The 14,758-nt window shown below is 36.4% G+C and overlaps 1 protein-coding gene and 1 pseudogene across 10 annotated transcripts in view; one reads left to right on the top strand and one right to left on the bottom strand.

Annotated features, from left to right (window-relative positions):
- The window catches only part of PIK3C2A (phosphatidylinositol-4-phosphate 3-kinase catalytic subunit type 2 alpha), a 102,831-nt gene that overhangs the window by 42,570 nt on the left and 45,503 nt on the right, over window positions 1-14,758 (top strand). For 7 of the 9 annotated variants that reach the window (XR_014267912.1, XM_082476505.1, XM_082476504.1 and 4 more), the window contains exons 3-9: window positions 4,963-5,066; window positions 8,005-8,085; window positions 10,303-10,460; window positions 11,945-12,065; window positions 12,718-12,829; window positions 14,005-14,084; window positions 14,217-14,280. Coding sequence is in view for 8 of the 9 variants with exons in the window: in XM_082476505.1 (XP_082332631.1) it covers window positions 4,963-5,066; window positions 8,005-8,085; window positions 10,303-10,460; window positions 11,945-12,065; window positions 12,718-12,829; window positions 14,005-14,084; window positions 14,217-14,280 (720 nt within the window). In the remaining variant the exon portion in view is untranslated. The remainder of the gene's footprint in view (window positions 1-4,962; window positions 5,067-8,004; window positions 8,086-10,302; window positions 10,461-11,944; window positions 12,066-12,717; window positions 12,830-14,004; window positions 14,085-14,216; window positions 14,281-14,758) is intronic. The other 2 variants (XM_082476507.1, XM_082476503.1) reach the window with 1 other exon arrangement.
- Window positions 3,930-4,549, bottom strand: LOC309667724 (phosphatidylethanolamine-binding protein 1 pseudogene; annotated as a pseudogene). The gene has a single exon. The product of its transcript is annotated as a phosphatidylethanolamine-binding protein 1 pseudogene (transcript).

The following is a 14,758-nucleotide window of genomic DNA, read 5'->3' as shown; positions in this document are numbered from 1 at the left end:
AATGCTAATGTTAATGTAAAGATGAAATCATTGGCAGCCCAGCTGTTTTTTACTTTGTGAGCAGAACATTTGTGTTAATTTTCCAGATTCTATTATTACCTTGATGTATGACTAGATAATTGGTTATTATAATCTATTTCTGTCACCATCAGTTGAAACTTATAACTTGCTTGAAAGGAAGTACCTAATACATGAAAGGCACTGTAAAAAATACTTTTTTGATTAAAAAAAAAAGCATCTAGAAATGCCACTAAGGAGATTCAGAATCTATTAATAAGTGGAACATGAAAAACAAACAGAGTTAAAGAAGGAAAGATGGTTACTAGGTCAACAAAAATACAGATTTTTTATAGCATTGCTCCTGCAAAGGTCACAATGCTGTTTTTCTCTCATTGTGTTTTAAAGGTTTTTTTTCAGGAGACTTTGTTGTGAGGTACTAGAATGGCATAGTGAGTAAGCTACGTTGCCTGGGTTGAAATCCTAACTCTGATTATATTAGTCATGTGACCTCATGTGCCTCATTAACTTCTCTGTGCCTCATTTTTTAATCTGTAAAATGGGGATAATAGTAATGTTACCCACCTACTAGAGCTTTGTGAGAAATAAACAATATATACATACATATATACACACACAAACACACACACACACACATACATACGTGACTGTAAATTTCTTACAACAGAACCTGACATGTAAGAAGTGCTCAGTAATTGCTAGATATTTTTTTGTGTGGTAAAATACATATAACAAAATTACCAGATTAACCATTTTAAGGTGTACAGTTCAGTGGTATTAAATATATTCACATTGTTGTGTAACCGTCACCACCAACCATCCCCATAACTCTTTTCATCTTGTAAAACTGAAACTATACCCATTAAATAGTAACTCTCCATTCTCCCCTCCCCCTGGCCCCTGGCAACCACCATTCTACTTTCTGTCTTTATGATTTTGAATACTCTAAGAACCTCATATAAGTGGAATCATATAATATGTGTCATTTTGTGACAGTCTTATTTCACTTATCATAATGTCCTCAAGGTTCATCCATATTGTACCATATTGCAAAATTTTCTTTCTTTTTAAGGCTGAATAATATTCCACTGTATACCTCATTTTGCTTGCTTTTCCATTCATCTGTTGGTTTATACTTGGATTGCTTCCATGTTTTAGCTATTGTGAATAATGCTGCTATGAGCATGGGTGTACAAATATCTCTTTGATACCTGCTTTCAATTCTTTTGGGTATAGACCCAGAAGTAGAATTGCTGGATCATATGGTAATTCTATTTTTAATTGTTTGAGAAACTTACCACATCGTTTTACACAGTGGCTGCACCATTTTGCATTACTACCAACGGTGCCCAAGGGTTCCAGTGTCTCCACATCGTTGCCAACATTTGTTGTTTTCTGTTTTTTGTTTTTAATAGTAGCCATCCTAGTGAGTGTGAGGTGGTATCTCACTGTAATTTAGATATTATTTTTAATAATAATAATAATTAGAAAAAGTACTTAGAAATGCTAGGAGGGAAGAAATGCTTCATACTGAATACTCATAAAAAACATTGTAGATGAAGTGGCATTCCATTGGGCCTTAAACAATTAATAGATCTTTGACTTGTGTTGTGAGGGAAGGTTAGGAGTAAAGCATTGAAGACAAACAAAGATTCAGAGGCAAGATAGTTCAGTTTGTGTTTCATAGGAACAGGATATGATTCAAGCTAACTTGGACATAATATTCACTTGAAGTTCTGGGAAATACTATTGGATTAGATTGTGGCAAACTTGGAGTGGCAAACCAGAGGGTTTCTTTAGAAATATAAAATATAAAAATCCATTTTTCAGGTAGTATGGTCTGTTTGCTACAATACTTGTTTCTGTAACACAGATTAACTTCTGTAATTGGTAAATATGGGATTGATGTCAGTATAATGGGGAGGTAGCATTCGTTCAAAAATAATCTTTCCCAGCATATTAACGTTTCAAAGCAATCTAGAACAAACTCTCTCATAATTAAAGGGAATGCCTTAGTAATACAAGAAAATATTAGGAAAACACTGCAAGTCCTGCAGAAGTGAAAATGGTGGCTACAAGAACAGTTCCACATTCCACAGGGTTAAGCATTCTGGTGAAGCAGTGAGTGCAGACAGAGAAGCTGTGAAGACATTTCTGTTTGCATTAAGAACTTTGGTGAAGAAGTCTACACCCTGGGGTATATTTTTAACTTCATTGAAATTGGTCTTCGCTAGAAGCAAATGCCCTTCAGAATCCATATAACAAATTAGGAAGCAGGAGCTCCAGGGTTTAAGGAGGCTTCAGAGGATCAAAGACCATAATTCAAGGTGCAAATTCAAGTGGAGATTTAACTGCGCTAGTGTTTCTGTAAAGACTTCTTATTGTTTTAGTTAGGGCTTTGATTACACTGATTTTTGAGTAGTCTGCCTTAACTCTGTTTTTCCTATGAGCTCTGTTATTTGTAGTAGCGATTTTTCTAGAACTCAGGGCTGGTCACTTCCCCATCTACATATCACATTCTAGCAGAAAGGGCTCTGCCACATTATAAAAGCAGTAAATTAATAAAGGAATTGTTGTCCTGAATTTTCAGTTTAATTTTCTGACAAAATCTTCTTGTTTGCTGTGGTTATGGAAATCCATTACAACTCTTGAAATTTATACACTGTGTTCTCATTCACTCAAGTTTTAATTGAGAATGTTCCCATTTTAATTTTAAAGGAAATTTACATTTGAAATTTGTGCTAAATCAAGTATTTTTACGTAGTAAGTCAAAACACCTCTAAATGGACTCTGCTGCTTGGCGTGCTTGGGTAGTGAATTTATCTTCCTAAATGTGGCACACAAATTTTGATCAGACATAAACTTAACTTTTGAAGGACTGTCAGGGTGTTTGTACAAGTTTATTAACATAGAAAATGCCCACTAACTCCTAAAACTCATTCTGTTACATAAAGAACCAGATGCTTTCTTAGAATTTGAGACCTAAGTTGAATATATAGAATTCCTAGTTTATTAGAGGAGTCCCAAATGGGCTTGACATCTTCATTTTCTTAAAACAGAGCCTAGTCCTTTAATTTCATTCAGCTGTTAACTTTCTGAAGTGTTCATTTCTGGAAGATTTTGAATGGAAATGTCTTTAGCGTTCCATTCTTATTTGACTGATACGAAGTACAGCCTATTTCTACTTTTTTTTTTTTCCCATCTACACGTTTTTATTTTTATTCATCTATAAGCAAATAGCAGAATTAACACAACATTCAGCAACTCCAGACCAGCTTTTCTTACACCGAGGAGTGATCAATTTAACACGCACAGACTTTCGGATTTCTGATGACCTCTCACTCAGCCCTGCAGCTCATCTAGATGGCCAAGCTTTAACAGCAAAGTGACTCTCTCCCTATTGCTTTTTCCAGTATTGCTCTTTAAAGGAGCCAGAGCCAATAACCAGCCTGAGATGTATCACGTTGTGGGCTAGTGGACATGCCGGCCCCTGGTTGTCTTAGTGAGAGACAGGGCCCTGAAAACAAATGCCAGAAGATGCCGTCACACACAGTCCTGGGCTTGGGCTCACAAAGGCAGAGGCAATCAATCTTTTCTTTTTTTCAACCTCCCTTAAAGATTCTTTGATGCTCTGTTCTAATACTGCAGACCTGGTCTTTTTACCAGAATTTTTTTCCTCTTTAACGTCTGGGTTGTTATTCTTATATTAACATTTTGATGACTCCATCCTAGTACCAAAGTATCCCCCACCAAAACGGAGTTCAAATTTGATCAAAACATAAACCCCCTAGAATTATAAAGGACAGGCAGAAGGAAAAGACACCCTAAACCTAAATCTGACTGCTCAGGCCTCGGGGCAGGGGGAAGGGAAGAAATCTACATGCATCACTAAACTGAAACACTTGCTTGGGAACTCTGGGACGATGTCCATCTCCTGGTTTTCCTCTACTTCCCAGACAGCTGCTCGTAGAGTTTGGGCACATAGTCATCCCATTCGGCCTGGTAACACGTGCCGGCCCCCGGAGCCCCGAGCTCGTACTTTTTGCGGAAATTCACCACCTTGAATCTGCCACTGTGGTCTCCAGATCGGTTGCTGAGAATGGGCTCATCACACTTCAGTGGCCTGTCCTGCTCATAAAGCAGCCAGACGCAGTGGTGAAGGCCTGTGCCCTTGGGAGGCCCAGAGCCCACATAATCGGAGAGGACCGTGCCACTGCTGATGTCGTTGCCCTTCATGTTGACCACTAGGAAATGGTGCCATTCCCTGTATTTGGGGTCCTTCCTGCTGGGAGCATCCGGGTCTGTCAAGACCAAGGTATACAATTTACCTGGATGAAGGCCATCCCATGCAATGCTGGTGGGCCGGTTCTTAACCTGGGTGGGTGTCAGCACTTTGCCCAGCTCGTCAACCTCCGCCCCGCCATATTTGACCTGCAGTAGGTGCTGCGGCCTCTCGTCCACTTCCTGCAGGCTCAAAGGCCCGGACCGCTTGCTGAGGTCCACGGGCATCACGGAGCCAAGAGGGGCGGACAGCAGGGAAAGCAGCGGGAGGACTCGCGCAGGGTAGTAGTCCAGACTCCCAGCCCTATTTCTACTTCTAAGCAAGTAAAACCAATGAACTTTAAAATAAGGCTTGGGACTTCCCTGGCGGTCCAGTGGTTAAAGACTGCGCTTCCAGTGCAGGGTGCGCGGGGTAATCCCTGGTCAGGGAACTAAGATCCCACATGACACGCGGCCTGGCCAAAATTTTTAAAAAAATAAGGCTTAGTTGGCATTACTTTTACAAAGATAGAAATCCATACTTTAAAACTTTGTTACTGATATGATTTATTTTACCTCCATATTTTTGTACATATTTTCATAAAAATGTGTTTGTGCTATATTGCTATTTAGCGTTTTGGGGATCTTTTACTTTTAAAATAAAAACACTTTTTTTCATTACAGAAAGGCCCAAATGGGACCAGTACTTTGCCAACTGAAAGTTCTCTTCTACAAGAAATTGAAGTACAGAATGAGGAAGTGGCAGCTTTTTGTCAATCCATTACAAAGTAAGAAATTTTTCTTTATAAAGATTATTTTTTATTAAGTAATTTTAAAAAATTTATCTTAACCAGCTTAGTGCTACTAATTCTAAAATTTTTAAAGTTTTAACTATTTTCTCCCTGTGGCTAAAATGTCAAAACAATCAGTTAATTGGTACATTAACACAAACTACAGTTGAACCTGTTAGGGGTCTGAGTATTTAGAAGAAAAAATTGAGGTCAGACAGTAGATTTCTGATACTCTATTACCGAGGGAGAATATGGCTTAAACATAGAAGTTTCATTAGAATTAGAAAATGCCTTTTTTTTTTTTTTGGCTGTGCTGGGTCTTCATTGCTGCGCACGTTGAGGTGCGTGGGCTTCTCATTGCAGTGGCTTCTCTTATTGCGGAGCACGGGTTCTAAGCGCACAGGCTCAGTAGTTGTGGCGCGCGGGCTTAGTTGCTCCATGGCATGTGAGATCTTCCCGGGCCAGGGATCAAACCCGTATCCCCTGCGTTGGCAGGCAGATTCTTAACCACTGGACCACCAGGGAAGTCCCTGCCATTTTTTCCTTTATAGGGAGACTTAGTTTTGCCATAAACTTTCTAGCATTCAAAATATTGTCCTACTTAGAATTAAGAGAAGATATAACAAGCAAGATTAGAGGAGCAAATATATTTTCTGAAGGTTAGAAAAATGCATTTCTAAAATGTTCTTTTAATCCTAAATGTGTCCAGTGTTCTTAATACATGAAGAAACTGAGACTCAGAGAAGTTACCTACCAAAGTTTACTCAGCTAGTCTGTAACAGAGCCAGGTCTCCATTACCTCTGGTTCAGTGTGTTTTCTTTCCATCATATCACTGTATTAGTGAGGACTTCTGTTATGAGTGCAAGAAACCCATCTTAAACTAGCATAAATCAAGGAAGTTTATGTATTGGTTCACAAACCCATATAGCAGAAAGAGGGAGGATGGGGCAGAGCTCAGTGACAGCAAGATCCAGGAATTCACACACTGTAATTGATCCCTCCTCCCTTTGGACTCTTCTTCTTCCTCCCTTTTCTCCCTGGGCCCTTTCACCATGCATGTTGGCTTCTACTACAGATGGAGTTTTGAAGGCAGAGAATATAGCCACTGATAGCTTAGACTTTGATATTCTAATGGTCTTGTTAGCAGAAAGGAGAGTCCTTTCAGTCAGCACCAGATAGAAAAATCCCTCGGAAGGAAGGAGTGGAACAACAAACATTGTGGCCAACTGGATGAGATCTGTTATCAAAAGAAGGAAAAGTAGGGACTTCCTTGGTGGCACAGTGGTTAAGAATCCACCTGCCAGTGCAGGGGACACAGGTTCGATCCCTAGTCCGGGAAGATCCCACATGCCACGGAGCAACTAAGCCTTGAGCCACAACTACTGAGCCTGCATGCCACAACTACTGAAGCCCACGCACCTAGAGCCCGTGCTCCGCAACAAGAGAAGCCACCGCAATGAGAAGCCTACCCACTGCAACGAAGAGTAGCCCCCGCTCACGGCAACTAGAGAGAGCCCGTGCACAGCAACAAAGACCCAACGCAGCCAAAAAGAAACAAACAAATAAATAAACAAATAAATAAATTTATTTTTTAAAAAAAAGAAGGAAAAGTAGATCACTACTGGGAGATTTATTCTGAATCCAGTATTTTCCCCACTGTGGTTTAAGCAAAGCAGAGTTTGGGGTTCCCAGATCATTTTTGAGTATATTCATCATTTTTATGATATGGGACTTATTAATATCTAACTAGACTTTCTAGACTATTGGTAACATTTCATTAAAATTCTATCTTCCTGTGTGTCACCTTTTAACCAGCATTCCTTTTCTTCAGGATACCTTAGGGGAAAAAAAAGAAGAAAAATATCAGTAGAGTCACTTTTTCTTTCCTGAAAAGGTTACTCTTAACTGTATTTTTAAAACTCATATTTTTCAGTAGACGTTTAAAATAGAAGAGACATTTAGGTGACTGAGAATGCAAATTGCATGTATTAGAAATTACCTGTGCCTTTATTCCATTATACCATTATGTATGTGTGGTTAACAGTTTGGAAATAAACTTTTATCTTAATGGTTTGGTATTAATCTGATATGTGTTTTATCTTAATGGTTTGGTATTAATCTGATATGTGTTCATCGAGTTTTTAAAATTTTCTTTCCAAACAAGCCCTGTCTATTAGACTGTGTTGAGTGACTATTGCATTTAAGCTTTGCATGTTGAGAAATTAGGCTCTCTGTGATCTGCCTTTTTTTCTGCAATTGAATCTTAGTGTTATTTACACAAACTCTGCCACTAAGCTAAAATGATCATTTTTATTTATGTGTGCATGTGCGTGCGCTCGCGCGCACGCGCACACACACAAATGGCTTATGTAATATTAAAACCTCAGATGAACTAGAGAGAATGAATTCTTTTTGTAATTTATTTCTGTTAGAGTGGGATTGCAACAAATGTTTCAGAGAGGTAAGAGGCAGAGGTGTTTTTGAAGCCATGTTCTAGAAAATTCTTTCATTCTCCTCTGACCTTGGAGATTGGAGTCAGGAGAAGTCTTGATGTCTTGAAGAAATTAATGTCACTTTCTATTTTTTCCAGTATGCAGATTTTAAAAACAAGTATTTATACTCTTAGTCAATGCCTCATTTTTTGAAATCTCCTAAAATGATTAATTTAATTATTTTAATTCAGCTATGACATTAGTGTAAGATTGTCAGGATGATATTCGTTTACAGTTGAGCCTACTTCTAGGCCTTGTTTTTTTTGCTTCTGTGAAATCAGGGAGTTGGACTAGTGATCTCAAGGGTCACTTTCAGTTTAAAGTTCTGTAAAATACTTTGAATCAGGGCATTTAATTATTACTGCATTTTTCTTGCTTTTATTTCTTTTTTTTCTTTCCTTTCACACTCATCATAATTGACAGAACTTGCTGTATCTACTAGTTACATAGGTCCAGAGAAAGTTCTCAGAGGAATGTTAGATACCAGTGGAAATTTTTGCTGCTTCATTTGTGGTCTCCTAGGGTAAGATGAAAAACTACACTTTACACTTGTCATTCTGAATAGCCTTTAATTTCCTTTCGTCATATATGGTTCCAATCCAATATTTATATTCTACAAAAGTGTCTTGATCCCAAGAATTCCCTATAGGTTTTCACCTCTGCATTTAGTTAATTTTATTCTAAACGACGCTGACTCAAGTTTCTTATAGTGTCAATTCAATTAAAAACCCTCATTTTTTAAAATAAATTTATTTTTATTTTTTATTTATTTTTGGCTGCGTTGGGTCTTTGTTGCTGTGTGCAGGCTTTCTCTAGTTATGGTGAGCAGGGGCTACTCTTTGTTGCAGTGCACAGTCTTCTCATTGTGGTGGCTTCTCTTGTTGCGGAGCATGGGCTCTAGGTGCACAGGCTTCAGTAGTTGTGGCACGCGGGCTCAGTAATTGTGGCTCGCAGGCTCTAGAGCACAGGCTCAGTTGTGGCGCACGGCCTTAGTTGCTCTGAAGCATGTGGGATCTTCCTGGGCCAGGGCTCGAACCCACGTCCCCTGCATTGGCAGGTGGATTCTTAACCACTGTGCCACCAGGGAAGCCCCAAACCCTCATTTTTATATGTAACTTTTTATCACTAGAATTTTTGTCCAGTAAATTCTTGTTTTCTGAACTGTCATCAGGAATTTCTGATTTTCCTTTTATCATCCTTAAGGATTTCTGAAAATTGAAGGCTTCCTTGGATATAAAGTTCTTTACTGTTTTATATATTAGTTAGCTACGTGATTTGCTGTGAGTATCTTATTTCATATGGTATTTCTTGTTTCATAGGAAACAAGAATACCAAGTATGTGAGAAACAATACAAATCTTAGGCTGGGTCCTATGAAGGTCTTGTCGTTGTGTTACAGAGGGGTAAGCTTGGCAGCAATCAGATATTTGAAGATAATGTGTCCATATCTAAAGGTGCATTTCCAACATCAATTTAAGTTTATTACTTTATATTACCTTTTTTTTTCAATTACATTTCTTTTTAATATTGGATCCTTTGTGGCACTTAAGATCACAGTGCAGAAACCAGATTTATTCATTTATTCATTTATTTGACGAGATGCTTATAACGCTTACCATGTACTAGACACTGTTCTGAGTGTCCTTATAAACTTAATTCACATAATTCTCACAACAACCCCATGAAGTTAGTAGTAGTATTATCCCCAGTTTATAGAAGAGGAGACTGAAGCAACAAGGAGATCCAATAACTTGCCTAAGATTACACAGCTAGTAAGTAGTACAGTCAGGATTTAAACTTGGGAGGTCTGACTCTAGTGGTAGTGCACAAATAGTTACACTTGCTGCCTGCCTCTCCAGAACCTTTCTTATTTCAACTCAAACTATTTTATTCTGTTCCTATAACTTGATTATTTTAATCTCTACAGAAGCGAATAGATAAAACTTCCAGCATTCATTCCCTTTATAGCCCTGTGAAAAGCAGATGGGAGAAGTGGAATTTGTCTTCTAACTTCCAGAAGAAAGTCAGTTAAAGGAAGCCCACAGGTTTAAAGAAGGCATCAAATCCTCCTTTGTCTTCAGATAATAGAAGTGCTATCTGGAGATGAGCCATACACCTGGCTTATATATTTAAATTTAAACTATTTTGCTACTATGAATACCAAGAATACTTCACAGGCAATTTTTTTGCCATTCCCTAAGTCTTAGAAATCACTTTGAGGGAGTAAAGGCCTCATAGCACTGTAAAAACCCATTGTCTATGTTTTTCTATCATGCTAACAACCAAAAACAGTGTGTAGGAAAAAGGATGTCAGAAAAAAAGATTTTAAAAAGACAACAAAATTTTCATCCCTCTGGCAATTACAATTTAGGGCTATCACCTGTATTGTCAATGGTTCATTAAAAATGTACATTTTGTGAAATTATACTGTTTAGCCAAAAATCTGAAGCAGAGAACCTCATTTAATGCTGTGTATCCAGTGTGTGTTTTGTTGATGTTGTTAGTGTTACCAAAGCTGTCCTGGCAGTACTTAATCTCTTTCCTTGGATTCTGTTTTTTTAAAAGGCAAATGCTGGTGTTTTGGAGTTTTGACAGCGGTCCATTCATTGCATTTCTCCTGAGCTGCTCTAGAATTGGACAATAACACAGAATTAAATGGCCAAAAGCATGCAAAGCCTTGTTCAGGGCTCTCAAATGCAGCTTTCAAAAAAAGAATTTAATTTCTTGTTTTTTGTGAATAGATTGAAGACCAGCTTTCCATATACCAATCACTGCACAAATCCAGGCTATTTGTTAAGTCCAGTCACAGTGCAAAGAAACATATGTGGAGAAAATGCTAGCGTGAAGGTCTCCATTGAAATTGAAGGATTTCAGCTACCAGTTACCTTTACATGCGATGGTAGGTTCATAGTTCCCCAACGATCTTGTTTTGCTCTGATTAGGGAGAAAATGTTTGAAATGTTAATGTTATCATTCTTTTAATAAACTGACTCTGTTATCATTAGGTATCCTTTAAAAATCTGTGTGTGTGTGTGTGTGTGTGTGTGTGTGGTAAAATACTTAACATGCATTAGTTATCCTTTTCCAGAAACTGGTGTTCATATGGATAGTTTTCTGGTTTGGATTAATGAAAAACCAGTTTACCTTTATAACTACATATTTCTCTGAAAGATGCTGAGTAATTTGGTTAATCAGTGGCTCTTGGCCAAAACCCAAAAGCATTAGCTAGCAAGGCTAATTATAGTCCTATTCTTTATATTCTAAAGGAAGACTTATTCTTTTTAAACATACCTTAAATTTTGGTTTGGGGAATCGTATGCAGTAAGAATTAATACTAAAATTGAAGGAAAGTAAGGTCAATAAGCTTCTTGATTGAAGTAAGCATGGATAAGCATTGATAGCAAATGTTTTGATTTGTATCAAATTTTGACTTGATATATCAAGATCTGATTCATTTAAAAATATATCAAATGCCTATTGTTTGGTGCTTCATAAATGTGCACATTTATAGTGTACATCTCTTTTAAGAAATATAACCATATTATAGTAGAAGTGCTTTGTGTGTTTAAATAATAACTGTTACGATGCATATAAATGTGTTCAGAAATGTAGCTGTTGTATTAGATAAAGGTTTTATGGCCTTTTCTGCCAAGCTGTTAATTTTCATGAATTCTGAATGTAGTCACTGTCTTCTAAGTTGAACATAAAAGTTCTAAGTATAGAAATAGGTTACTTTAGTTTTTAATGGTTTGTAATCTTAGTATCCAGCTATTGCGAAGAATGATAATTGAATAATACTTCCTACTTTCTATATTTTTATTCTTCATTGGATAATTTACCAGGCAAATGTCAAATGTTTAAAATGGTGATTCTTTTTCCTTATGATTTGGTTTAAATAATTGTCTGCTAGACACTGCTCAATGTCATCCTTTTTGGAGGAGTCTGTAAAACAGAGGTGGCTATCTTAGTGTAGATCTGCCCTGTCTAATACGATAACCACTAGCTACATGTGGCTATTGATTACTTGAAATATGGCTAATATAGATTGAGATGTGCTATAAGTGTAAAATACACACTGAATTTCAAAGACTTACTTTGAAAAGAGAAAGTAAGATATCCCATTAGTAATTTTGAAATACCAATTATATATTGAAATGATATTTTGGATATATTAGGTTAAATAAAATATATTATTGAAATTAGATTCATCTGTTTCTTTTTACTTTCTTCAACATGGCTACTAGAAAATTTTAAATTGTATATGTGACCTGCATTATAGTTCTCTTATATAGTGCTGTTTTAGATTATAAGAAATACAGTCTGAATAGGTATATACTTAGAGTTGAATGTGTAAAATGAAAATGATGACTAACTCTTTTACAGTGAGTTCTACTGTAGAAATCATAATAATGCAAGCCCTTTGCTGGGTACATGATGACTTGAATCAAGTAGATGTTGGCAGCTATGTTCTTAAAGTTTGTGGTCAAGAGGAAGTGCTACAGAAGTAAGTATTCATTTAATTATTGAGCAACATTTTTGGAAATTTCATTTTAATGGATTAAATTAGAAAAATTTCAAGTTAAATTTATAATCTAAAACCACTTTGGGTCCTAGTGAATTGGTTTATTGGATCAGTTAACTTATATTAAGATATACGTTGTCTAAGACATCATGTCTAAGACAGTAGAGGATCTTGCCCTTAAGAAGCTGATAGTCTTAGATGGGAAGAATGGTGGGCAATTGGTTGACAAGTGAATTTAAAATTGTTTTTCTTTCTGCAGAGAGGCAATAGTTACATCATTATGGACTCCATTTTCCTTTTGTAGCATGCAGTATTACTTTATACATAGTGTTTAGCTGTGATTTCCTTTTAGTTGCCTGAAATAATCATTATATGAATCTTTTTCTGAACCTACTAGAAATTCTCTGTCCCTGTTTTTTTTCCTTGTTTGTCTTCATCTTCTTTCTTCTTTGCTTTAACTCTTCTCATGTAGAATTATTTCTCTATTTAAATGCTCACACTTGGTTAAAAAAATCTCTGTATTTTACCATTCTCTTCAATTCCTGATGCAGATACAATTTACATTTTACTCTCACCTGTATAATTTCTAGTTTGAGGAGAATAACATTGATGAATAATTGATATATTTTAACAGTAATCATTGTCTTGGAAGTCATGAACATATTCAAAACTGTCGTAAATGGGACACAGAGATTAAACTACAACTTTTGACCTTCAGCGCAATGTGCCAAAATCTGGCCCGAACAGTAAGTGTGTACCCTATAACTGAATTGCATTTGGTTGAATCTAAATAATTTTAGATTGATTTAGATATTAATTATTAAATATTAATTTAATATTAATTTTAGATTAATATTAATTTAGATTAATATATAATTCTAAATAATTGCTAATCAGCCAATTTGCAATTTGTACGTGCTCTGAGAGTTTTGGGTTTGACTGGGAGTGAGGCACTCTTTATCCCCTACAGGATAAAGCAGATGTGGGGAGAGTTTTAGCAGACGGGGGCGGAGGGGAGACTTTCAATCATGGAGGTTTAGGTAGCATACTACTCAGAGTTGGAGGCATGTTTGAAAATCAAAGTGGAGGAATTGTAAAAGTTTGGCTTGTAATAGTTTTACACAAGTTACACAATGAAAACATCAGGGTCAGTCAAGGAAAAATGAGGAAGAAGAAAGATTTTGAATGCTAAATATGGTTTTGGGGAGAAAAAGATCCACATTGACCTTTGCACCAAACTGAGAAAAATACATTATTTTTCATGAAATGAAAACTAATTCTCTGTTTTAAAACTATAGTACTTTCTTTTGAGGTTAAAGCAAAATAGAATGCAAGAAATTAGGCCATTTTATTACTGTATAAACACTTGATGACTTTTAACCTCTAAAGAGAATCATTCTTCATTTGGTAGAATTTTAGGAGGAAAAATATCAATCATTTCTACTTTCTCTTTTCTTTATTTTCCTAGGTTTTGCTCCTATGTTAGGTAGAATTTATTTCACTTGGGTGGAAACTATTTCACAAAACTCAGTACATTTTAGCAATCATTAGTAACTTCTCTTTTCAGTTTCTTAAGGCATGATGTTTTTGAGTATTTTGAATAGTAAGGGTTATGGTTAAAGAGACCAGTGCCTTATTTATTGCAGGTAAGGTAGAAGGAAATTTGATTATCATTATAAAAAATGCAGAAATTCAGATGATCTCTTCTCATCTGGTTCCCACCCCACCTTCATTTGGCTGTCAGCCATCTTTAAAAGTGCTTTTAGCTCTCCATTCTCTCTCTATAGCACAGGCCTCGGTTTTCAAAAGTCACTTTCATTTCAAGAATTTATCATACGCTTAACCTTATTTAATTTGGCAATAGAAAGACCAAAGAATGGATTTCATTATTTGGTAAACATTTGTCTGTATGTTTTTTTAGGCAGAAGATGATGAAACACCTGTGGATTTAAACAAACACCTGCATCAAATAGAAAAACCTTATAAAGAAGTCATGACAAGGTGTGGCATCTAAAACATTAATTTCAGGTTTTCAAACGTTACTTTTGGATGTGAATGCACTTCTTTTGGTGAATAAAACGATCATTTTTGCATATGGTATCTTTCAGCCACAATAACTGTTCTTTATTTCAGACATCCTGTTGAAGAACTTTTAGATTCTTATCACAACCAAGTGGAACTGGCTCTTCAAATTGAAGTAAGTCTTAATTCACATTTTGGCTTGATGATTTAAAGATTCTTTTCTCTGTACACTCTTAAATACTAATGTTGGAATTGGATTAAATATTTTAGAAGGGCTATTTAAACTATATTCTTGAAGTTGATATTTGATAACTTGTTTTCTGACCCAACATATTAACAAAAGTTCTCAGTAGTGCTTGAGTTACCTGAGCTGTATTACTAAGAGGAACCTTCACTTCAATTCAAAAAGCATTTATTGAATGCTTGCTGTATGCTAGATGCTGGAGTTATGAAAATGAATGACCTAATCCCCACCTACCAGGAACTTAAAACTAGCGATGAAAGATTTAAACAGAATTTCAATATAGTAAATGTAGAATAGAGGTGTGTGTTGGCGTTCTTTGAGAGATTGATGAGGGGCACTTCTCCCAACTTGAAGGTTCAAGGAAGGCCTCTAAGAAGGGATGCTGCCGGAGCCAAGTCTTAAACAGTAT

This window comes from Balaenoptera physalus (assembly GCF_965194825.1).
Source record: "Balaenoptera physalus genome assembly, chromosome: 10".
In the NCBI taxonomy this organism is placed as follows: Eukaryota; Metazoa; Chordata; class Mammalia; order Artiodactyla; family Balaenopteridae; genus Balaenoptera; species Balaenoptera physalus.
The sequence above is the reverse complement of the archived record's forward strand: the minus strand, read 5'-3'. Positions and strand labels throughout refer to the sequence as shown.